Source organism: Carcharodon carcharias, chromosome 33 (assembly GCF_017639515.1).
Source record: "Carcharodon carcharias isolate sCarCar2 chromosome 33, sCarCar2.pri, whole genome shotgun sequence".
NCBI classification, from domain to species: domain Eukaryota; kingdom Metazoa; phylum Chordata; class Chondrichthyes; order Lamniformes; family Lamnidae; genus Carcharodon; species Carcharodon carcharias.
Genome location: NC_054499.1, coordinates 4,294,266 through 4,318,478, shown reverse-complemented (window position 1 = coordinate 4,318,478; position 24,213 = coordinate 4,294,266). Strand labels below are relative to the sequence as shown.

At 50.9% G+C, this 24,213-nt stretch overlaps 1 protein-coding gene across 1 annotated transcript; it reads right to left on the bottom strand.

Moving 5' to 3' along the window:
- Window positions 1–910: 910 nt before the first annotated feature.
- LOC121272327 (macrosialin-like) lies at window positions 911–23,721 on the bottom strand. The gene is made up of 6 exons (XM_041178944.1): window positions 23,550–23,721; window positions 12,429–13,072; window positions 9,412–9,531; window positions 8,218–8,290; window positions 1,833–2,006; window positions 911–1,182 (listed from the first exon to the last, which is right to left on the bottom strand). The coding sequence occupies exons 1-6, from the start codon at window positions 23,596–23,598 to the stop codon at window positions 1,043–1,045; spliced, it is 1,200 nt and encodes a 399-aa protein (XP_041034878.1). The 5' UTR covers window positions 23,599–23,721; the 3' UTR covers window positions 911–1,042.
- Window positions 23,722–24,213: the final 492 nt, after the last annotated feature.

The window sequence follows — 24,213 nt, the reverse complement described above, 5'->3', positions numbered from 1 at the left end:
AGGGGAAGGGAGAGGGGGGGAGGGGAAGGGAGAGAGGGCGAGGGGGGGAGGGGAGAGGGGGAGGGGGAGGGGGGGGAGGGCGAGGGGGAGAGGGGCGGAGGGGGAGGGGAGGGGGAGAGGGGGAGGGGAAGGGAGAGGGGGGGAGGGGAAGGGAGAGAGGGGGAGGGGGGGAGGGGGAGGGGGGGGGAGGGGGGAGGGGGAGGGGGGAGGGAGAGGGCGAGGGGGGGAGGGCGAGGGGGAGAGGGGAAGGGGAGAGGGGGGAGGGGGGGAGGGGGGGAGGACGAGGGGGGAGGGGAAGGGGAGGGGGGGAGGACGAGGGGAGAGGACGAGGGGGGAGGGGAAGGGGAGGGGGAGTCTCCATCTCTTCAGTGCCTGATGCAGAACGCAGCAAACTGATAAAGTCCAAACTGACACCATTAAAATTTAATCATCCAGGTTTTAAATTCTGATCAAATTTCTATCAAATAAAAACTAAAAGAAACCCCACCCCCCCCCCAAATCCCTCCAATTCACCCCTGACCCCAATAAACATCCCCCCGAAGCCCTGACCCCAGTCACCTCCCTCCCAACCCTGACCCTGACCCAACCCTGACCCTGACCCTGACCCTGACCCTAACCCTGACCCTGACCCTAACCCTGACCCTAACCCTGACCCTGACCCTGACCCTAACCCTGACCCTGACCCTAACCCTGACCCTGACCCTGACCCTAACCCTGACCCTAACCCTGACCCTAACCCTGACCCTGACCCTAACCCTGACCCTAACCCTGACCCTGACCCTGACCCTAACCCTGACCCTAACCCTGACCCTAACCCTGACCCTGACCCTGACCCTGACCCTAACCCTGACCCTAACCCTGACCCTGACCCTGACCCTAACCCTGACCCTAACCCTGACCCTGACCCTGACCCTAACCCTGACCCTAACCCTGACCCTGACCCTGACCCTGACCCTGGCCTCTCCATGCACCCCTCTCCCCAGCTCCCACTGTCACGTTCCTCCGGGGGGGTGAGGGGCTCGGTGTCCAGAACGGGACCAAATCAGATGCTCTGGTACCCGGCTGGATGCCTCCTCCTCCCGATCAGGTATGCTAGGAGCACGACGACGATGAGGACAATCAGAATAACAACAACAACAATGGCCACGACAGGGACCCTCTTGTCCTCTGGGCAGTCCTCGGCTGTGAGAGAGAGAGAGAGAGAGAGAGAGAGAGATCAGACACAGACTCAGTAATAATAATAACCCTACCCCTGCCCTCACCCCCTCCGTCCACTCCCTCCCACGCCTTTTATTCACCAGGATGTTGCCTGGGATGAAACATTTAAGTCGTGAAGAGAGGTTGGATAGACTTGGGTTGTTTTTGTTGCAGCAGAGAAGACTGAGGGGCGACCTGATCGAGGTGTACAAGATTATGAGGGGCACGGACAGGGTGGATAGGGAGCAGCTGTTCCCCTCAAGTCGAAGGGTCAGTCGCGAGGGGGCATAAGTTCAAGGTGAGGAAAAGCTTTTTTACCCCAGAGGGTGGTGAGGGTCTGGAATGCGCTGCCTGGGAGGGTGGTGGAGGCGGGTTGCCTCACATCCTTTAAAAGATACCTGGATAAACACTGGGCGCGTCACAACATTCAAGGCTATGGGGCCAAGTGCTGGTAAATGGGATTAGGGAGGTAGGTCGGGTGTTTCTCACGTGTCGGTGCAGTCTCGATGGGCCGAAGGGCCTCTTCTGCTCTGTGAGATTCTGTGACATACGTCAGGGTGGTCGCTTCGGGGTGGGGGTGGGGGGTGGTCAAAGGCGCTAGGGAAATGCAAACACTCTCTTTTGCGCATTTTTACCTGCACCAAACTGCCCATTTTTGAAGAATTTGAAGGCTTGAACCTGCTCATCCACCAGGTCCACCCAGAAGTTGCTTTTAGCCATCACCGATTGTTTGGAACAGCGGTAGGAATATCCAATGTGGGTCTGCAGCATCATCACGCTGCTGTTCTTCCCGATGTATAAAGAGGTTGCTGTCAAAGGAACCAACACTCTGATTAGCTATCCAGCACTGAACCATCAGGTTGCTTATTCACCTACGGTACAGCATGAGCAGAAAGCTCCTCCTGGGGAGGCTGAAGCCGTTTTGTATTCCGTCCCCGCCTCAGACTCCCTCCCCTCCCCCAGCTGCAGACTCCGTCCCTTTCCCTGGTAACTGTCGGAGACGGAACCAGTCAGTGTTACATTCTGAGCGCCGGGTGAGCCATCAACCACACCTTCACGCCATCATGAAACGCGCCTACTTCCATCGCCGTAACATCACCACCTCAAGTATTCTGCTGCTGAAACCCAACTGTTAACTCTGGCCTGGTCTATTCCAGGGAAGGTAAGCAGCCCTAAGCGCTGGAAATCCGCCCCCCCCCCCCCCCCCCCCCCCCCCCCCCCCCCCCCCCCCCCCCCCCCCCCCGTAAACCTCTCTGTTCTCCTTAGAGCCTTCCTTTTGGGTCTAGCTTTATGCTAATCTCTCCTTCTGTGGGGCACTTTTTGTTGGAGACTCAGTTCAGAGACTTGTTTAACAAGGTTATGGTTGACGCTTTCCCTATGTTTACAGGGCTTCACTCTGTTGGCCAATTTCTTCAGACTGACGCTGACAAAGTTGTGATTTTGTCCGAGTCTCTCTCTCTCTCTCTCTCTCCCCGGGGAAGAGGTCAGTAGGGAGCAGGAGGAGGGGCAGGGGTTTGGGAGGAGGTGGGGAGCGGATGGGAGGGGAGACAGGGACTCCCCAGGGACTGGCTTAGCTCGGGATTACCAGGCGCAGTGAGTCTGCATCGGACATTAGGAGGACATGGAAGTGCCACCTTTTAAACTGAGTCATATTCGAGTAAGGCACTGAGTCAGATGGGAAAACCGACACCAGCAGGAAGCATTTACACAACATGTTCCTCTTCGATCGACACCCAGGAGTAGGCAAGAGATCCCGTGGTGAATAGTACCAGCAACTGGGAGCCAAACTGAAGAGCTGGTCCTCAAGGGATATAACTTCTGGATTATTACCAGAACCACACGCAAACGGACAAAAGCATAAGCCGGTTTGGGAGGTGAAACCTGCCTAAGGGAGGGGTGGTGTGGGGAAGGTGTGACATTGTGCCAGCATGAAGACAGGCCCCACCTGAACTAGCCTCAACGGGGTCCAAGGGTAAAGGTTAAATAGGGTCACAGGGACCTTAACCTTGAAGCAGGGCATAGACGGAAAAGGTAATATAAATAATAACTTGAATAAATAGGAGATGATATAAATAATTCAATAATAGAAGGGAAGAGTCAGAAATTGTGAGTTAAGTGTCATGGGCAAAGGAAAAAATGTAAATTAATTAAACCAAGAGGATAGCAATAGGAAACGTGTGAATTAAATGTTCAAGCTGAAGGACCAGGGTGCGTATCCCAAACAAACATTCCTCAGCGTCGCTGAAAAAAGACATTTTGTCGAAGTTTTCCGTCTTGCACTCATCAGGACAATCGCAAGATTACCAACGTCAGGGGGAGCAACAGCTTCATACTGTATGAGAGAGCTGGGGGGGGGGTGCTGATTGGTTGGCGAGTGGACTCTGATGGGTGGAGGCATTGCCATGGAGAATGCACCAATTAATGGTGGCTGACAGTTAACCGCCAAGCATTGTTTGAAATTTTAAACCAGGACTCTGACTGGTCAAGACATTGCCCTGAGGAACGAACCAGCGAATGGCTGTCACTTATTTGGTTGAGCTGAAACAGGGGCACAATATGTGGAAATGTTCCATGTGCAAAGAACAGGGCCCTGTGTATTAACATTTGTAGCTTCCACTACGCACAAACTTGCCACACTGCAAGCCCAACTGACAATTGTAAATCGGTTCTCGGCCTAATTCTTAGCAACCTGAGGATTACTTAGCAAGTGTTGTCCAATCGCAGAATCACATCTAATGTTGGACACTGTGCTTTGAGTTTTGTTTATACAAATGCATGGAATATTAAGGACAAATTACAGGGAGACAGTGATAATGCAATCCAGAGGCCCAAGCTAATGCTCTGGGAACATGGGTTCAAATCCTACCTTGGCAACCGGTGGAATTTAAATTCAATTAATAAATCTGGAATATAAAGCAAGTCTCACTAATGGCAACCATGAAACTATCATCGATTGTTGTAAAAGCCCATCTGGGTCACTAATGCCCTTTAGGGAAGGAAATCTGCTGTCCTTACCCAGTCTGGCCCTACACGTGACTCCAGACCCACAGCAATGTGGTTGCCCCTTAACTGCCCCTCTGAAACAGCCCAGCAAGCTGCTCAGTTCAAGAGCAATTAGGGATGGGCAACAAATGCTGGCCTTGCCAGCGACACTCATATCCTATCAAAGAATAAATGAAAAATGAATTGCAGACCTGGAAGGGTAGGACATGGTAGCCATTGTTGAGACATGGCTGCAAGATGGTTAGGCCTGGGAAGTCAATATATTAGGTTATACGCCTACTGGAAAGATAGGGAAAATTGTAGGGAGGTTGAGTGGCAATATTGATTAAGGATGAATTCACTGCAAACGATAAGCAAGGATATAATGAGAGATTAACAGGCAATGGAGACTTTAAGGGTAGAACTAAGAAATAGAAAAGTGTATAGAAATAGGGAGTCATATGTAGGCCTGCTGAGGTGGTAGATTGTATAAATGCAGAGATTAAACATGCACGTAGCAAAAGTAAAGTGGTTTTAATGGCGGGGGGAGGCAGGGTTTAAAGTTTCATACAGATTGAGATAAGAAGCAGACTAGCTCATGACAGAATGGGGGAGAACGTCCTCACTGTGCTCCAGCTCCTTTTCTTTACGATATGCCCAAGGGTCTCAACAAGGGAGGAACGCCACACGAACCAGATTTATATAACAGTCTAACAGTGCCCGAACGTTTATCTAACGGCAGTCATATCATCTTTCAGCTCAATGTGGCGTTTGCAAAGAAAAGTGCAAAACAGCCACTAAGGTTTGAAATTTAGGCAAGGCTGGGTTCGATGTCAGGAGTCAGAGAGCAAACCTTGTTCACGGGGGAAAACGTCAGACGGCTAGTGGGAGGTGTTCAGAAGGGTATTTAATGTTCTACAGAACCAGTTTATACCCTCTCAGGGGGCAAGAGCTTTACCTGCCAAAAAAAGGAGAGCGACAGACAGCTAAAGAAGCAAAAGGCAGTGTTAAAAGTAAACAAGAAGAACGCAGAAAAAATGCACAGATTCCGGTGAACGGAGAAAACACAGAGGGTGAGTGACACAATACACGGTAAGAAACTTGTGGGGATATCAAAAATCAACAAAATTTAAACTTTACAATCACAACTCAGAGCAATGTGGCCCTCAAAAAAAAACAACTGATTTCGGTGACACAGTTCATGAGAACAAGGAAACGGTGGATTCGGTGCGTACCAGTATTCGTATTAGGGGGCTATTAGAGATCAGCATGTCGGTAATCCCAAAAAATCTAATATTAAATCAAAGACAAGGCCTCACTAAATTAACACGGACAGCAAAGTAGAAAATGATGACACTAAAGAGCGTCAAATCTCCTAGGACAGATGGCTTCTGTTGCAGAGTTAGTGGACAGACTAACTTTGATCTTACAAAGTTCTCTTTGATTCGGGAACTGCATCTTTCCACTGGAAATTTCTGCCTGTCGCTCCACCAATTAAGAAAGGTGAGAGGGGGAAGCGAAATGAGAGGGGATTATAGGTCAGTTAGTCTCTTTTCAGCAAGTTACTGGAGTCTAGAATTCAAGATAGAGTGACCGAGCATCACAAGTTTCCTACTCCTATGGATCAGAGAGATCCAGTATAGATCTGTAAAGGGTAGGTCACGCCTGATGGATCTGATCGGTTCTTTTTCTCCCCAAAAGAGGTGACCAAAGCGGTGGACGTGAAGGGAGTCTTGGCAGAAGAAAGTCGAAGGACTCGAGAAGAGGGGAAGAGGATGAGATGACCTGGTGACGGACTTGGTCTTGGTCAGGATGTGCCACCCAGCTCCACTGCTGTTCTCTACGATTTAACAAACAGGTAGATACGAGGGTGTCGTGCTCCTGAAAAGCAGAGGTAATTTCTTTCCTGCGGGGTGCGCGATGTGTGATAATGAGTCCCCGCTCAGATTAGCCCCCCATCATGTCCTGTCCTGTCACAACCCTGGCTCCTTTACACAGAGTTTCACTTGCTGAGGGCAGGCAGCATAGGTTGGGACAAGGCTGAAGCTCACTCCCAATTCTTTTGGCCCTTTTTTTTTGAAAAACTCTTTTATCCATTCACGGGAGGTGGGCGTCGGTGGCAAGCCCGCATTGGTTGCCCATCCCTAATTGCCCCTTGAACTGAGAAGCTCGCTGGGCCATTTCGGAGGGGGGAGTTCAGAGTCAACCCCGTCGCTGTGGGTCTGGAGTCACACGCAGGGCCCAGACCGGGTAAGGACAGCAGGGGACATTAGCAAACCGTCGGTCAGCGGGTGCCCACCAAACGAACAGGCCCTGCCCCCCGCTAGGCCTGGAGAACTCGTGAGGCAGCGGCCCACGGCAACAAGCCTTCCAAATGTCGGACGGAAGGCCGTCTGGTCTCAGGACGGGTCCCGACGTAGCGAAATCTGGAACGTCCGGGACCAAACTGGACATCTGGCCACCCTCATGGAGGTGAAAGATCCCAACCACTGCAATTATAAAGCTCCCGCAACATAACGTCCCACAGTCACGTTCCTGCTTTATAGCGGTGACTACACTTCAGGGGGGAGAAAACAGAGTACCTCATTGGCTGGAGTGTGTTTCGGAATGTCCTGAGGATGTGAAAGGCGCTACAGAATACAAATTCTACTCTCTGTCGTTCAGATACTTAGGCTCATTCCCTGCCCCTACCTCCCCCCACCACCCCCCCGCCCCCCACAACTACCCGGGTTCTAGACTCCCCCTCAAGGGGAAACATCCTCTCAGCATCTACCCTGTCAGAAGCTCCCTCAGAATCTTAGATGTTTCCACAAGATCACATCTCATTCTTCCCCAATCTTCTCAACCTTTGTTTGTAAGGCAAACCCCTTCAGCCCAGCAATCGGCCGAGTGAACCTTCTCTGCTTCTAACCCAAGAATATCCCTCCATAAGTAAGGAGACCAATACCGTACACAGGACTCCAGCTGCAGTCTCACCAAGGCCCTGTATAATTGTAGCAAGATTTCCCGATGTTTATACCCCACACCCCCTGCCATAAAGGCCGGAGCGATGGATTGAGCCACTCGGTTAGAGGGCACACAAAGCCAGGACAGCACAGGTAGCGGAGGCTCACTGAGATGTCCCAGTTAAAACCTGTACACATTAGCCCAATAACCCATGTGTTCGTTAAACAGTCCAGTAAAGAGAGACGGTGTAAATCAGCAGCCCCAGGGCTGGTTATATCACGCAATGCCGGGGCAGCTGAACTCATCTCTGCTCCACTCTCATCAGCTGCTGAACACCCTCACCTACACCATTCGATTCCTCTGACACACTCCTGGCTGGTATCCCACCTCCCACCCTCTAAACTGCAGCTCATCCAAAGCCCTGCCACCCCATATCCTAACTCACATCGACACCCGTTCATCCTTCACCCCCTGTGCCTGCTGACCTCAACTGACTTCCGGCAATGCCTCAACTCTCATCCTTGTTTTTGACTTCTTATTTCCCTCCATGTTCTCAACCCTCCCTATCTCTATACCGTCCTCCAACCTCTACACCCCTCCCTATCTCTGTCACCTCCTGCAGCCCCTCCAACCCTCCCTATCTCTGTCACCTCCTCCAGCCCCTCCAACCCTCCCTATCTGTCACCTCCTCCAGCCCCTACAACCCTCCCTATCTCTGTAACCTCCTCCAGCCCCTACAACCCTCCCTATCTCTGTAACCTCCTCCAGCCCCTACAACCCTCTCTATCTCTGTAACCTCCTCCAGCCCCTACAACCCTCCCTATCTCTGTAACCTCCTCCAGCCCCTACAACCCTCCCTATCTCTGTAACCTCCTCCAGCCCCTACAACCCTCCCTATCTCTGTAACCTCCTCCTTCCCCCTACAACCCTCCCTATCTCTGTAGCCTCCTCCAGCCCCTACAACCCTCCCTATCTCTGTAACCTCCTCCAGGCCCTACAACTCTCTGAGATCTCTGCGCTCCTCCAATTCCGGCCTCTTGAACGTCCCTGATTTTAAATGCTGCGCCATTGCCGGCCGTGCCTATAACTCACCTGCGGTGCCAGGGAACTTGTATCTCAGTTCACTTTGAAGTTCCTTGAGGTAGAAGGTTTGTTTTGTGCTGTTCTGAGAGAGGGAGAGAGAGAGTCAAGACGTTTAACAGAAATGAAATGCAAACTTACCTGTGAACTTTACCCTGTGACCCTTTGGGTTGCCCTGGCAGCTGGTGACACCTGTGTCCATTTAATCTATTAAAAACAGTCATTGACCAACTTGTCAAGGCACAGACCCTGGGTTAGGGAGGGCTCCTGCTACCGGTCACTGTCCAGTGAGCCCTGGGTTAGGGAGGGTTCCTGCTCCCGGTCACTGTCCAGTGAGCCCTGGGTTAGGGAGGGTTCCTGCTCCCGGTCACTGTCCAGTGACCCCTGGGTTAGGGAGGGCTCCTGCTCCCGGTCACTGTCCAGTGAGTCCTGGGTTAGGGAGGGTTCCTGCTCCTGGTCACTGTCCAGTGAGCCCTGGGTTAGGGAGGGCTCCTGCTCCCGGTCACTGTCCAGTGAGTCCTGGGTTAGGGAGGGTTCCTGCTCCTGGTCACTGTCCAGTGAGCCCTGGGTTAGGGAGGGCTCCTGCTCCCGGTCACTGTCCAGTGAGCCCTGGGTTAGGGAGGGTTCCTGCTCCCGGTCACTGTCCAGTGAGTCCTGGGTTAGGGAGGGTTCCTGCTCCCGGTCACTGTCCAGTGAGCCCTGGGTTAGGGAGGGCTCCTGCTCCCGGTCACTGTCCAGTGAGCCCTGGGTTAGGGAGGGCTCCTGCTCCCGGTCACTGTCCAGTGAGCCCTGGGTTAGGGAGGGCTCCTGCTCCCGGTCACTGTCCAGTGAGCCCTGGGTTAAGGAGGGTTCCTGCTCCCGGTCACTGTCCAGTGAGTCCTGGGTTAGGGAGGGTTCCTGCTCCCGGTCACTGTCCAGTGAGCCCTGGGTTAGGGAGGGTTCCTGCTCCCGGTCACTGTCCAGTGAGCCCTGGGTTAGGGAGGGCTCCTGCTCCCCGTCACTGTCCACTGATCCCTGGGTTAGGGAGGGTTCCTGCTCCCGGTCACTGTCCAGTGAGCCCTGGGTTAGGGAGGGCTCCTGCTCCCGGTCACTGTCCAGTGAGCCCTGGGTTAGGGAGGGCTCCTGCTCCCGGTCACTGTCCAGTGAGCCCTGGGTTAGGGAGGGTTGTTTAGGAAATCCTAGATGTTTAGATTTTAAAATACTCACCTTCTTAAATCCGAACATCAGGAATCCCTCAGGGAATGTCAGGGTCATGTTAATGAAGTCAGGGCCACAGCTTCCTGAAGAGCTTGTCCTTTTTGGCTCGATAAAGAACAAACCCCAGCGCTGCAAATAAAGATAGAAGCCAAGTGAAATTTGTTGCAAATATCTGTGCCTTTTTGTAGCTGTCGTTTCATCAACTGAGCCCTCTCAGGACAGGAAAACAGGAGGAGGCATTTGGAGAGATGGAGGTGGGGGGGGCTTCAAATAAAACAGATCAAATTTCCTCCCCGAGAGAGAGAAACACATGAATTGGCGTTGGGATTGAGCCAGTGTGGATCCACATGGGGGAGATATCGGAGGGAGCTTTACCCGGTATCTAACCCCGTGCTGTACCTGTCCTGGGAGTGTTTGATGGGTACAGTGTAGAGGGAGATTTGCTCTGTATCTAACCCCGTGCTGTACCTGTCCTGGGAGTGTTTGATGGGGACTGTGTAGAGGAGATTTACTCACTATCTAACCCCGTGCTGTACCTGTCCTGGGAGTGTTTGATGGGGACAGTGTAGAGGGAGATTTACTCTGTATCTAACCCCGTGCTGTACCTGTCCTGGGAGTGTTTGATAGGGACAGTGTAGAGGGAGCTTTACTCTGTATCTAACCCCGTGCTGTACCTGTCCTGGGAGTGTTTGATAGGGACAGTGTAGAGGGAGATTTACTCTGTATCTAACCCCGTGCTGTACCTGTCCTGGGAGTGTTTGATGGGTACAGTGTAGAGGGAGATTTACTCTGTATCTAACCCCGTGCTGTACCTCTCCTGGGAGTGTTTGATGGGGACAGTGTAGAGGGAGATTTACTCTGTATCTAACCCCGTGCTGTACCTGTCCTGGGAGTGTTTGATGGGGACTGTGTAGAGGGAGCCTCACTCACTATCTAACCCCGTTCTGTATCTATCCTGCGAGTATTTGATGGGGACTGTGTAGAGGGACCTTTACTCACTATCTCACCCCGTGCTGCACCTATCCTGGGAGTGTTTGATGGGGACAGTGTAGAGGGAGATTTACTCTGTATCTAACCCCGTGCTGTACCTGTCCTGGGAGTGTTTGATTTGGTCTGTGTAGAGGGAGCTTCACTCACTATCTAACCCCGTGCTGTACCTATCCTGGGAGTGTTTGATGGGGACTATGTAGAGGGAACTTTACTCACTATCTAACACCTTGCTGTACCTATCCTGGGAGTGTTTGATGGGGACTGTGTAGGGGAAGCTTTACTCACTATCTAACCCCGTGCTGTACCTGTCCTGGGAGTGTTTGATGGGGACAGTGTAGAGGGAGATTTACTCTGTATCTAACCCCGTGCTGTACCTGTCCTGGGAGTGTTTGATGTGGACAGTGTAGAGGGAGATTTACTCTGTATCGAACCCCGTGCTGTACCTATCCTGGGAGTGTTTGATGAGGACAGTGTAGAGGGAGATTTACTCTGTATCTAACCCCGTGCTGTACCTGTCCTGGGAGTGTTTGATTTGGTCTGTGTAGAGGGAGCTTCACTCACTATCTAACCCCGTGCTGTACCTATCCTGGGAGTGTTTGATGGGGACTATGTAGAGGGAACTTTACTCACTATCTAACACCTTGCTGTACCTATCCTGGGAGTGTTTGATGGGGACTGTGTAGGGGAAGCTTTACTCACTATCTAACCCCGTGCTGTACCTGTCCTGGGAGTGTTTGATGGGGACAGTGTAGAGGGAGATTTACTCTGTATCTAACCCCGTGCTGTACCTGTCCTGGGAGTGTTTGATGAGGACAGTGTAGAGGGAGATTTACTCTGTATCTAACCCGGTGCTGTACCTGTCCTGGGAGTGTTTGATGGGGACAGTGTAGAGGAAGATTTACTCTGTATCTAACCCCGTGCTGTACCTGTCCTGGGAGTGTTTGATGGGGACAGTGTAGAGGGAGATTTACTATGTATCTAAACCCGTGCTGTACCTGTCCTGGGAGTGTTTGATGGGGACAATGTAGAGGGAGATTTACTCTGTATCTAACCCCGTGCTGTACCTGTCCTGGGAGTGTTTGATGGGGACAGTGTAGAGGAGATTTACTCTGTATCTAACCCCGTGCTGTACCTGTCCTGGGAGTGTTTGATGGGGACTGTGTAGAGGAGATTTACTCTGTATCTAACCCGGTGCTGTACCTGTCCTGGGAGTGTTTGATGGGGACTGTGTAGAGGGAGCTTTACTCACTATCTAACCCCGTGCTGTACCTGTCCTGGGAGTGTTTGATGGGGACAGTGCAGAGGGAGCTTTACTCTGTATCTAACCTCGTGCTGTACCTGTCCTGGGACTGTTTGATGGGGACAGTGCAGAGGGAGCTTTACTCTGTATCTAACCCCATGCTGTACCTGTCCTGGGAGTGTTTGATGGGGACTGTGTAGAGGAGATTTACTCTGTATCTAACCTCGTGCTGTACCTGTCCTGGGAGTGTTTGATGGGGACTGTGTAGAGGGAGATTTACTCTGTATCTAACCCTGTGCTGTACCTGTCCTGGGAGTGTTTGATGGGGACAGTGTAGAGGGAGATTTACTCTGTATCTAACCCCGTGTTGTACCTGTCCTGGGACTGTTTGATGGGGACTGTGTAGAGGGAGATTTACTCTGTATCTAACCTCGTGCTGTACCTGTCCTGGGAGTGTTTGATGGGGACTGTGTAGTGGAGATTTACTCTGTATCTAACCCTGTGCTGTACCTGTCCTGGGAGTGTTTGATGGGGACGGTGTAGAGGGTGCTTTACTCTGTATCTAACCCGGTGCTGTACCTGTCCTGGGAGTGTTTGATGGGGACAGTGTAGAGGGAGATTTACTCTGTATCTAACCTCGTGCTGTACCTGTCCTGGGAGTGTTTGATGGGGACAGTGTAGAGGGAGATTTACTCTGTATCTAACCCCGTGCTGTATCTGTCCTGGGAGTGTTTGGTGCTGACTCAGGGCTGTTCCTGGCATTGACATGTAGCAAAAGATAAAAATCTTCGCTCACCACCTCCTTCTTTGCCGTTTGATATTGGACCCGGACCTGTAACTTCAGATGTGCCATCGCACAGACGTTCTTGTTCCCCGTTACGTTGTAGCTTCCTGATTCCAGCACAGGCGGAGTGGTTGGATGCACAGAGGTGGGCAACACTGAATGTGTCGTGTGATTGGCTGGGGCGGCCGTCGTATGATTGGCTGGGGCGGCCGTCGTGTGATTGGCTGGGGCGGCCGTCGTGTGATTGGTCGGGGCGGCCGTCGTGTGATTGGTCGGGGTGGCTGTCGTGTGATTGGTTGGGGTGGGTGTCGTGTGATTGGCCGGTACGTGTGTCGTGTGATTGGCCGGTACGTGTGTCGTGTGATTGGCCGGTACGTGTGTCGTGTGATTGGCCGGTACGTGTGTCGTGTGATTGGCCGGTACGTGTGTCGTGTGATTGGCCGGTACGTGTGTCGTGTGATTGGCCGGTACGTGTGTCGTGTGATTGGCCGGGGTGGGTGATGTGTGATTGGCCGGGGTGGTATGAGGGGTGCCAGGGGTACTCGGGGGCAGCAGAGTGACTGGTCTTTGGGGAGATATGACAGTCGGAGGTTGCAGAGTGGCTTGTGTCGGTCTAGGATGACAATTCTGTCCTTCACACTTTACATCTCCATTTGCTGTAGAGAGAAAGGACAAGTATGAATATCTCGTACTGGAAACTACTGAAGTATCTCTGATTCCTGGCCGAACACTTAACACAAGGACCAAAGTGGGTAAATGAGAGTCCAATCTGCCTGAGCCACAGAACATTCCTCACAACAGGGACCACGCTCAGTAACAATCCTCACTATCATTAGCTGCAGAGTTAGCGCATCAACCTAAACTCTGCAGTCCTGCCACATCCAGTCGTGAATGGTGATGGACAATTAAACAACTCACTAGAGGAGGAGGCTCCACAAATATCCCCATCCTCAATGATGGAGGAGCCCAGTACATCAGTGCAAAAGATAAGGCTGAAGCATTCGCAACAATCTTCAGCCAGAAGTGCCAAATGGATGAACCATCTTGGCCTCCCCCAGAGGTCCCCAGCATCACAGATGCCAGTCTTCAGCCAATTCGATTCACTCCACGTGATATCAAGAAGGCACTGGATACTGCAAAGGCTATGGGCCCTGACAATATTCTGGCAATAGTACTGAAGACTTGTGCTCCAGAACTTGCCATGCCCCTAGCCAAGCTGTTCCAGTACAGCTACAACACTGGCATCTACCCAGCTATGTGGAAAATTGCCCAGGTATGTCCTGTACTCACACCCGGACAATTACTGCCCCATCAGTCTACTCTCAATCATCAGTAAAGTAATGAGAGGGGTCATCAACAGTGCTATCAAGCAGCACTTGCTTAGCAATAACCTGCTCACTTGAGGCCCAGTTTGAGTTCCGCCAGGGTCACTCAGCTCCTGACCTCATTACAGCCTTGGTTCAAACAAGGACAAAAGAGCTTAACTCCCGAGGTGAGGTGAGAGTGGCTGCCCTTGACATCAAGGCAGCATTTGACCGAGTGTAGCATCAAGGAGCCCCAGCAAAACTGGGGTCAATGGGAATCAGGGGGAAAACTCTCCATTGGTTAGTCATACCCAGCACAAAGGAAGATGGAGTGTTTGATGGGGACAGTGTAGAGGGAGCTTTACTCTGTATCTAACCCTGTGCTGTACCTGTCCTGGGAGTGTTTGATGGGGACAGTGTAGAGGGAGATTTACTCTGTATCTAACCCCGTGCTGTACCTGTCCTGGGAGTGTTTGATGGGGACAGTGTAGAGGGAGATTTACTCTGTATCTAACCCCGTGCTGTACCTGTCCTGGGAGTGTTTGATGGGGACAGTGTAGAGGGAGATTTACTCTGTATCTAACCCCGTGCTGTACCTGTCCTGGGAGTGTTTGATGGGGACAGTGTAGAGGGAGATTTACTCTGTATCTAACCCCGTGCTGTACCTGTCCTGGGAGTGTTTGATGGGGACAGTGTAGAGGGAGCTTTACTCACTATCTAACCCCGTGCTGTACCTGTCCTGGGAGTGTTTGATGGGGACAGTGTAGAGGGAGATTTACTCTGTATCTAACCCCGTGCTGTACCTGTCCTGGGAGTGTTTGATGGGGACAGTGTAGAGGGAGCTTTACTCACTATCTAACCCCGTGCTGTACCTGTCCTGGGAGTGTTTGATGGGGACAGTGTAGAGGGAGCTTTACTCTGTATCTAACCCCGTGCTGTTCCTGTCCTGGGAGTGTTTGATGGGGACAGTGTAGAGGGAGATTTACTCTGTATCTAACCCCGTGCTGTACCTGTCCTGGGAGTGTTTGATGGGGACAGTGTAGAGGGAGCATTACTCTGTATCTAACCCCGTGCTGTACCTGTCCTGGGAGTGTTTGTTGGGGACTGTGTAGAGGTAGATTTACTCTGTATCTAACCCATGCTGTACCTGTCCTGGGAGTGTTTGACGGGGACAGTGTAGAGGGAGATTTACTCTGTATCTAACCCATGCTGTACCTGTCCTGGGAGTGTTTGATGGGGACAGTGTAGAGGGAGCTTTACTCTGTATCTAACCCCGTGCTGTACCTGTCCTGGGAGTGTTTGATGGGGACAGTGTAGAGGGAGCTTTACTCTGTATCTAACCCCGTGCTGTACCTGTCCTGGGAGTGTTTGATGGGGACAGTGTAGAGGGAGATTTACTCTGTATCTAACCCCGTGCTGTACCTGTCCTGGGAGTGTTTGATGGGGACAGTGTAGAGGGAGATTTACTCTGTATCTAACCCCGTGCTGTACCTGTCCTGGGAGTGTTTGATGGGGACAGTGTAGAGGGAGATTTACTCACTATCTAACCCCGTGCTGTACCTGTCCTGGGAGTGTTTGATGGGGACAGTGTAGAGGGAGCTTCACTCTGTATCTAACCCCGTGCTGTACCTGTCCTGGGAGTGTTTGAAGGGGACAGTGTAGAGGTAGCTTTACTCTGTATCTAACCCCGTGCTGTACCTGTCCTGGGAGTGTTTGATGGGGACAGTGTAGAGGGAGATTTACTCTGTATCTAACACCGTGCTGTACCTGTCCTGGGAGTGTTTGATGGGGACAGTGTAGAGGGAGATTTACTCACTATCTAACCCCGTGCTGTACCTGTCCTGGGAGTGTTTGATGGGGACAGTGTAGAGGGAGATTTACTCTGTATCTAACCCCGTGCTGTACCTGTCCTGGGAGTGTTTGATGGGGACAGTGTAGAGGGAGCTGTCGTCTGTATCTAACCCCGTGCTGTACCTGTCCTGGGAGTGTTTGATGGGGACAGTGTAGAGGGAGCTTTGCTCTGTATCTAACCCCGTGCTGTACCTATCCTGGGAGTGTTTGATGGGGACAGTGTAGAGGAGATTTACTCTGTATCTAACCCCGTGCTGTACCTGTCCTGGGAGTGTTTGATGGGGACAGTGTAGAGGGAGATTTACTCTGTATCTAACCCCGTGCTGTGTCTGCCCTGGGAGTGTTTGATGGGGACAGTGTAGAGGGAGCTTTACTCTGTGTCTAACCCCGTGCTGTACCTGTCCTGGGAGTGTTTGATGGGGACAGTGTAGAGGGAGATTTACTCTGTATCTAAGCCCGTGCTGTCCCTGTCCTGGGAGTGTTTGATGGGGACAGTGTAGAGGGAGATTTACTCTGTATCTAACCCCGTGCTGTACCTGTCCTGGGAGTGTTTGATAGGGACAGTGTAGAGGGAGATTTACTCTGTATCTAACCCCGTGCTGTACCTGTCCTGGGAGTGTTTGATGGGGACAGTGTAGAGGGAGATTTACTCTGTATCTAACTCCGTGCTGTACCTGTCCTGGGAGTGTTTGATGGGGACAGTGTAGAGGGGGCTTTACTCTGTATCTAACCCCGTGCTGTACCTGTCCTGGGAGTGTTTGATGGGGACAGTGTAGAGGGAGCTTTACTCTGTATCTAACCCCGTGCTGTACCTGTCCTGGGAGTGTTTGATGGGGACAGTGTAGAGGGAGTTTTACTCTGTATCTAACCCGATGCTGTACCTGTCCTGGGAGTGTTTGATGGGGACAGTGTAGAGGGAGATTTACTCTGTATCTCACCCTGTGCTGTACCTGTCCTGGGAGTGTTTGATGGGGACAGTGTAGAGGGAGCTTTACTCTGTATCTAACCCCGTGCTGTACCTGTCCTGGGAGTGTTTGATGGGGACAGTGTAGAGGGAGCTTTACTCTGTATCTAACCCTGTGCTGTACCTGTCCTGGGAGTGTTTGATGGGGACAGTGTAGAGGGAGCTTTACTCTGTATCTAACCCCGTGCTGTACCTGTCCTGGGAGTGTTTGATGGGGACAGTGTAGAGGGAGCTTTACTCTGTATCTAACCCCGTGCTGTACCTGTCCTGGGAGTGTTGCAATTCCCCAGCATTAACATTGTTCACCTGCATGAACAGAAGACATCTTTCAATAAGATTTTAATCTGTAATGTAAAGATGTCTCATATCTGGGGGCAGTTGGTCTTTGACATCTCTACAGGAAGTGGGTTGGAGTGACTACAAGAGGAAGTCTTACCACAGAATTCACACCCCTCACTGGACTCATTGTTTTAAATTATTGTGCAGGAGGAACTGGCTCTGGAATGAACTAGGGAGTTTGCGAGGATAATCCCTGGGTTATCCTGAGAGCGCTGGGTTAGAGATGGAGAGAATCACCAGTTGTATTTGTAAAGCCCCCTTAAAACAGTTTAAGAATTCACAAGTCACAGGAAGGTAATCAAACAAAATCTTGACATTGTGGCACGTAGGGAGATATTAGGGACAGGGGATCAAAAGCTTGGTCAGAGAGGTCGTCTTACAAAGGAGGAGAGAGACGTGGAGAGATTTAGGGAAAGAATTTCAGAGCCTAGGGTCCAAGCAGCTGAAGGCCCGGCCGCCAATAGTGGGGCGATGGGAACCGAGGCTGTGTTAGAGGCCAGAATTGGAGCAGCTCAAATTTGTTCACAGGGGATGTGGCTGGACCAGCAATTTATTGCCCAGCCCTAATTGCCCTTGTTCAGGGGGCATTTAAGAGTCAATTACATTGCTGTGGGGTCTGGAGTCACGTGTAGGGCCAGACCGGGTAAGGAGGGCAGATTTCCCTTCCCTACAGGACCTCAGATGGGTTTTTAGGACAATCGGCAATGCTTTCCTGGTTTCACCATCAGGCTTCTCGTTTCAGATTTTTTTTGTTGAATTCAAATTTCACCATCCACTCTGGCTCTCAGAACATTACAAAGCGTGACCCAAACCTCCCTGTCGCTTGCCATTTTAACACTCCACCCTGCTCTCTTGCCCACATGTCTGTCCTTGGCCTGCTGCATTGTTCCAGTGAAGCTCAAAGCAAACTGGAGGAACAACACCTCATCTTCCGACTAGGCACTTTACAGCCTTCCGGACTGAATATTGAGTTCAACAACTTTAGATCATGAGCTCTCTCCTCCATCCCGCCCTCTTTTTTCTGACTCATTTTTATTTATTTATTTCTTTTCCTACTTATTTTCATTATTATTATTTTTTAAACGTATTTCCATTTTTACTCATCGTTTTATCCCCAGCTTTTACAATCTTTTTCCCCCCCACCTCCCTCCCCCCATCCCACCCCCACTAGGGCCTCCACTCACTTTCCAGAGGTCTTACCTTGGTCCAGCCGTTATCACATTCTGCTTTCCACTCTGAATGTCACCTGCTTTAGCCAGCACCGCTACTATTAACAACCCTTTCACCTTTAGTTTGTGACAGCTTTCGCAATCTCTCCTTTGCCTCCACCTATCGCTGGCCTTCTATCCAGCTTCACCCGCTCCACCCCCAGTATAAATTTCACATTTCTGCTCCCCTTTGCTCTGAAGGAGAGTCATACGGATTCGAAACGTTAACTCTGTCTTTCTCTCCACAGATGCTGTCAGACTTGCTGAGCTTTTCCCCAGCATTTTTTCTTTTTGTTTCAGATTTCCAGCATCCGCAGGGTTTTAGGAACTAGGAGCAGGAGTAGGCCATTCAGCCCTTCGAGCCTGCTTCACCATTCATTATGATCATGGCTGATCATCCAACTCAATAACCTGCTCCCGCTTTCTCCCCATATCCTTTGACCCCTTTCGCCCCAAGAGCTATGTCTAACCCCTTCTTGAAAACATACAATGTTTTGGTCTCAACTACTTTCTGTGGTAACGAATTCCACAGGCTCACCACTCTCTGGGTGAAGAAATTTCTCCTCATCCCAGTCCTAAATGGTCTACCCCATATCCTCAGACTGTGACCCCTGGTTCTGGACTCCCCTCACCATCAGGAACATCCTTCCTGCATCTAATCTGTCTGGTCCTGTTAGAATTTTATAGGTTTCCAAGAAATCCACCCCTCATTCTTCTAAACTCCGGCGAATATAATCCTAAATTTTGCCTTTATCCCCAGAGCATTGCCCCGGGTCTCTGAAATACTGGTCCAGTGACAGTACCCACCACATCCCCATAAAGAGGGTGGTGGGGCCGCAGGAGGTTACAGTGACAGGGAGGGGTAAGACCCTGGAGGGATTTGAAAACAAGGATGAGAATTTTTAAAAATTGAGGTGTTGTTTAACCTGGGCGAGGTGAGGGCCAATACAGGTCAGCGAGCAGAGGGATTTGATGGGGGAATGGGACTTGGTGCAGGTTAGGACCGGAGGGGGTGGGGGGGGGGGTGGGCAGCAGAGTTTGTTTGGGATTATCTCAAGCCTATGGAGTGCAGAGTGTTCCAGCTTCTGGTCCCGGTGCGGCAAAACTGGAGTTGGGAAGAGGGGGTGGGGGAGGGGAGGGAAGAGGGGGTGGGGAAGAGATCTGACAGCGAGCTGCACATCTGCAGCCGCACATTCAGAATTGTGATGTTTATTTTAATCAGATTCACAGGATGGAGGAGTTGGAAATTGATCGATTGAACTTTGTTCGCTGGTTGCCTTGGATATTGCACAGTGGATCATGTTACAGAGCAATCACGTGCTGCCTGATTGATAAGCAGGAACATACTCTTCCTAAGGAATACAGACAGGCAACAAAATGGAACAGGCCCAGCCAGCTCTTGGTGTTTACCCTCTGCTGGGACAAATAGTCCTAGTCACATTTACCTGCCCTGCTTTTCTTTATCGTTCACCCCTGTCCAGCCTAAACTTGAACGTTCACTGTTTCTGCCTCAACCATCAACACCACAAGTGAATCCCACAGCCTCACAACTCTCTGGGATAAGTTGGGGGGGGGAATGTAACTTTCCAGAAATGCTATCAATCGGCCAACGTGGAATTAACTGACCACAAGACACCCGTGGGCCGGGTGGGAGAGAGGGGTTTGTACATAAGAACGTAAGAAATAGGAACTGGAGGAGGCCATTCAACCCCTCGAGCCTGCTCCGCCATTCAATAAGATCATGGCTGATCTGTTTGTGTTTCGATTCCCACAATCCCATTTTACCCCGATAACCTTTGATTCCCTTGCCCAACAAGAATCTATCTAGCTCTGCCTTAAAAGATATCCAGTAACCGCTTCCTTCTGAGGCAGAGAGTTCCAAAGTTGCACTACCCTGAGAGAGAACAAAAGTCTCCTCATCTCTGCCCTAAAAGGGTGACCCCTAATTTTAAAACAGTGCCCCCTGGTTCTGGACTCAAGAGGAAACATCCTTTCCATGTCTACCTTGGGGTCACCCTGCTCGGGGTGTTAATAACCCTGGCTGGGAATAGCAAGCTGGACTGTGTGTTCTCAGCTATGCCCCCACCCACACGTCTTGGGGTCCTGACCCTGAGAGCACCTGGGGATCGATATCCCACCTCCTGCTCCCAACAGTTTCCACTCAGAAAATCATCACTTCTGGAAAGTGGCTGATTAACCAGGAAGTCAGAAAGGAGAAGTGGCAGTGACTGGGTGATTAAATGCATTCTACAGGGAGAGAGAGAGAGAGGGGTGATCACAGATGATACTTTCAGTGTATCAGTTTCGAGTTACTTCTACAAATTCTGAAACTGTTGTTAGGGTCATTTTTTGCAGTAGCAGAATTCAGAGAGGACAGAAGGAGCAGGGAGAGAGAGAGAGAAAGGGAGATAGGGACAGAGGAGAGCAGCAAGGGAGAGTGGCCAGAGAGAGAGAGGGAGCACGAGTGCCAGAGAGAACAGAGACAGTTAATGAGGGAGCAGAGAAGGAACTAGAGAAAGAGTGGCAGCAGAGAGGGAGAAAGTGAACGAGGCAGCAGAGTGAGAGTGAGGGAGCTGAGAGACAGGAGAGTGCAACAGAGCAGAGTCAGAGAGAGAGAGAGAGAGAGAGAGAGAGAGAGAGTAAACGATGCAGCAGAGCGAGCGAGCTGAGAGACAGGGGGACCTTAAGCGAGCAGCAGCAGAGAATGCGGGAGAGAGTGAGGGAGCAGAGAGAAGGAGTAACAAAGCAGCATTAGAGAGGGAGTGTGTGAGAGAGCAGAGAGAAGGAGTAACAAAGCAGCATTAGAGAGGGAGGGTGTGAGGGAGCAGAGAGAAGGAGTAACAAAGCAGCATTAGAGAGGGAGTGTGTGAGAGAGCAGAGAGAAGGAGTAACAAAGCAGCATTAGAGACGGAGTGTGTGAGGGAGCAGAGAGAAGGAGTAACAAAGCAGCATTAGAGAGGGAGGGTGTGAGGGAGCAGAGAGAAGGAGTAACAAAGCAGCATTAGAGAGGGAGTGTGTGAGAGAGCAGAGAGAAGGAGTAACAAAGCAGCATTAGAGACGGAGTGTGTGAGGGAGCAGAGAGAAGGAGTAACAAAGCAGCATTAGAGAGGGAGGGTGTGAGGGAGCAGAGAGAAGGAGTAACAAAGCAGCATTAGAGAGGGAGGGTGTGAGGGAGCAGAGAGAAGGAGTAACAAAGCAGCATTAGAGAGGGAGGGTGTGAGGGAGCAGAGAGAAGGAGTAACAAAGCAGCATTAAAGAGGGAGTGTGTGAGGGAGCAGAGAGTGTAGGTGAGAAAGAATTAGAACAATATCACTACAAAAGCCACAGAGAAGTAGTGACAATTTTTCAAAGGTCTGATGAGGACAAGAAGGAAGGTGAGAAATTTGAATTGAATATGCAAGAACAATGAGGAACTACAAACTGATGAGGAACTGGTAATAAGGAAAGTAATAGACAAGAGAAAAAGATGATGACAAACGCATGAATAATCCATATTATTTAATAGAATACCTCATAAATAATATCATAGTCCGAGATGTGTGCGAGCTCCGACAATCAGTGAAATCCAACTATAATCACTTACACTGAATCACAGAATTACAGTACAGGAGGTCACTCGGTCCATTGTGTCTGTACTGCTCTTTGAAAGAGCCATCCAGTTAGTCCCCACTCCTTCCCCATAGCCCTGCAATTGTTTCTCTTAATGTCGGCTGGGGCTCAATTGGTAGCAGTCTCACCTCTGAATCACAAGGTTCTTGATTCAAATCCTGCTCAGCTCAAAAACCAAGATTGACACACCAGTGGAGTACTGAGGGAGTGCCGCACTGTCGGAGGGTCAGTACTGAGGGAGTGCCGCACTGTCGGAGGGTCAGTACTGAGGGAGTGCCGCACTGTCGGAGGGTGAGTACTGAGGGAGTGCCGCACTGTCGGAGGGTGAGTACTGAGGGAGTGCCGCACTGTCGGAGGGTGAGTACTGAGGGAGTGCCGCACTGTCGGAGGGTGAGTACTGAGGGAGTGCTGCACTGTCGGAGGGTGAGTACTGAGGGAGCGCCGCACTGTCGGAGGGTGAGTACTGAGGGAGCGCCGCACTGTCGGAGGGTGAGTACTGAGGGAGTGCCGCACTGTCGGAGGGTGAGTACTGAGGGAGTGCCGCACTGTCGGAGGGTCAGTACTGAGGGAGTGCCGCACTGTCGGAGGGTCAGTACTGAGGGAGTGCCGCACTGTCGGAGGGTGAGTACTGAGGGAGCGCCGCACTGTCGGAGGGTGAGTACTGAGGGAGTGCCGCACTGTTGGAGAGTCAGTATTGAGGGAGTGCCGCACTGTCGGTGGTGCTGTCTTTCAGATGAGAAAATAAACCATGGCCCCACCTGCCTACTTGGGTGGATGTAAAAGATCCCATAGCACTATTTCGACAAAGAGCAAGGGGGTTTCTCCCAAGCATCCTGGCCCATATTTATACCTCAATTAACATCACACAAAGAAACAGATTATCTGGTCAATGGCACACTGCTGTTTGTGGGAGCTTGCTGTGCACAAATCAGCTGCCGCTCTTCCCACACTACAACAGTGACTGCAAAGGGGTATTCTTCGGCTGTGAAGTGCTTTGAGAGGCCCAGTGGATGTGGAAAGCGCTATAGAAATGCAAGTTTATTTCCTTCGAAATTTTCATCTGGAACATTGTTTGTCTGAAACATGGGGTTTGGATAGAGAATAAAATCAGGAGAAACTGTTTCCAGTGGCAGGAGGGTGGGTAGCCAGAGAGAGAGAGACACAGATTGAAGAGAATTGGGAAAAGGTCCAGAGGGGGAGATGAGGAGGTGGTTTTATTTTCCACACAGCGAGTTGCTGTGATCTGGAAGGCGCTGCCTGAAAGGGTGGGGGAAGCAGATTCAATAGGAACTTTCAAAAGGGAATTGGATAAATACCTGAAAGGTGGGGGGGAACTAATTGGACTTTCAGCTCTTTCAAAGAGCCAGGACGGGCACGACGGGACGAACGGTCTCCTTCCCGTGCTGAATCTCGGCTGGCTACTAAATTGTGCAGGGGAAGGGAAGGGGGACGCTTTCACTTTTGCAAATAACTTGAGTGCGGATCAACAAAAGTTTTCCAGCTTGTTAAAACCGGCCAAGAAATGAATCTACTTCAACTTAACAAGACTGGAAGCTTGTTCCAGCGAAAGTCTTTATTTTAAAGTCTCCGGCCAGTGAGTGGTCAGCGAGGACACCCAACATTTGAACAATTAAATCCTGTCCCCACCCCTGCACTGTGAGCAGTCACAACATGTTCAATGTTACTACAGTAAAGCTTAAACTATTTTTCACCCCGCCCCCTCCAATTTTGCACTGTATCTGCCCTGTGAAATCTCCTCTTTCGAATAGATAAAACTGTAGATAAAATTACCAGATTTAAAAAGCTCTGATTTATATATATATATATAAAAAAGGAACTAAAACTTATTTTAACTCACCAGCAGGGATAGTAAAAAGGAAAAGGCAGAGTAAGATTGCTAGGGGCATTGTCCCGCAGTCTGTTCCTGAGCTCTTTTCCAGTCTGTGTGAAGTGAGGGAGCTGCGCAGTCTAAAAGTTATATTTCTTTTCTCTCTCTCTCTCCTCCCCACACCCTCGGTTTCTCGACTGTGCTCCTCCTGATGCTGATTTCAGGAAATGAAACTGAACTCAGTTTGAACAGCCAATGGCAGACCGAGTTTGACAGGCAAAGTGACGCCAAGTCGACCACCACATTTCTCAAGTTCAGCAACAGTCTTTTGAGTCACCATCCAACAACCTCTGGGCTGAAAAACCATTCAGTTAACAGGCTGTACAGCACTAGGGAGGGGGAGGGTGGGTAACCATTCGGCCCATTGCGCCTGTGCTGGCTCTTTGAAAGAGATATCCAATTGATCCCACTCTCCCTCCTCTGCTCTTTCCCACCCACCCACTAGGGCTATCTGTACCTTCACCCCACCCCACCCCCACTAGGGCTATCTGTACCTTCACCCCACCCCACCCCCACTAGGGCTATCTGTACCTTCACCCCACCCCACCCCCACTAGGGCTATCTGTACCTTCACCCCACCCCACCCCCACTAGGGCTATCTGTACCTTCACCCCACCCCCACTAGGGCTATCTG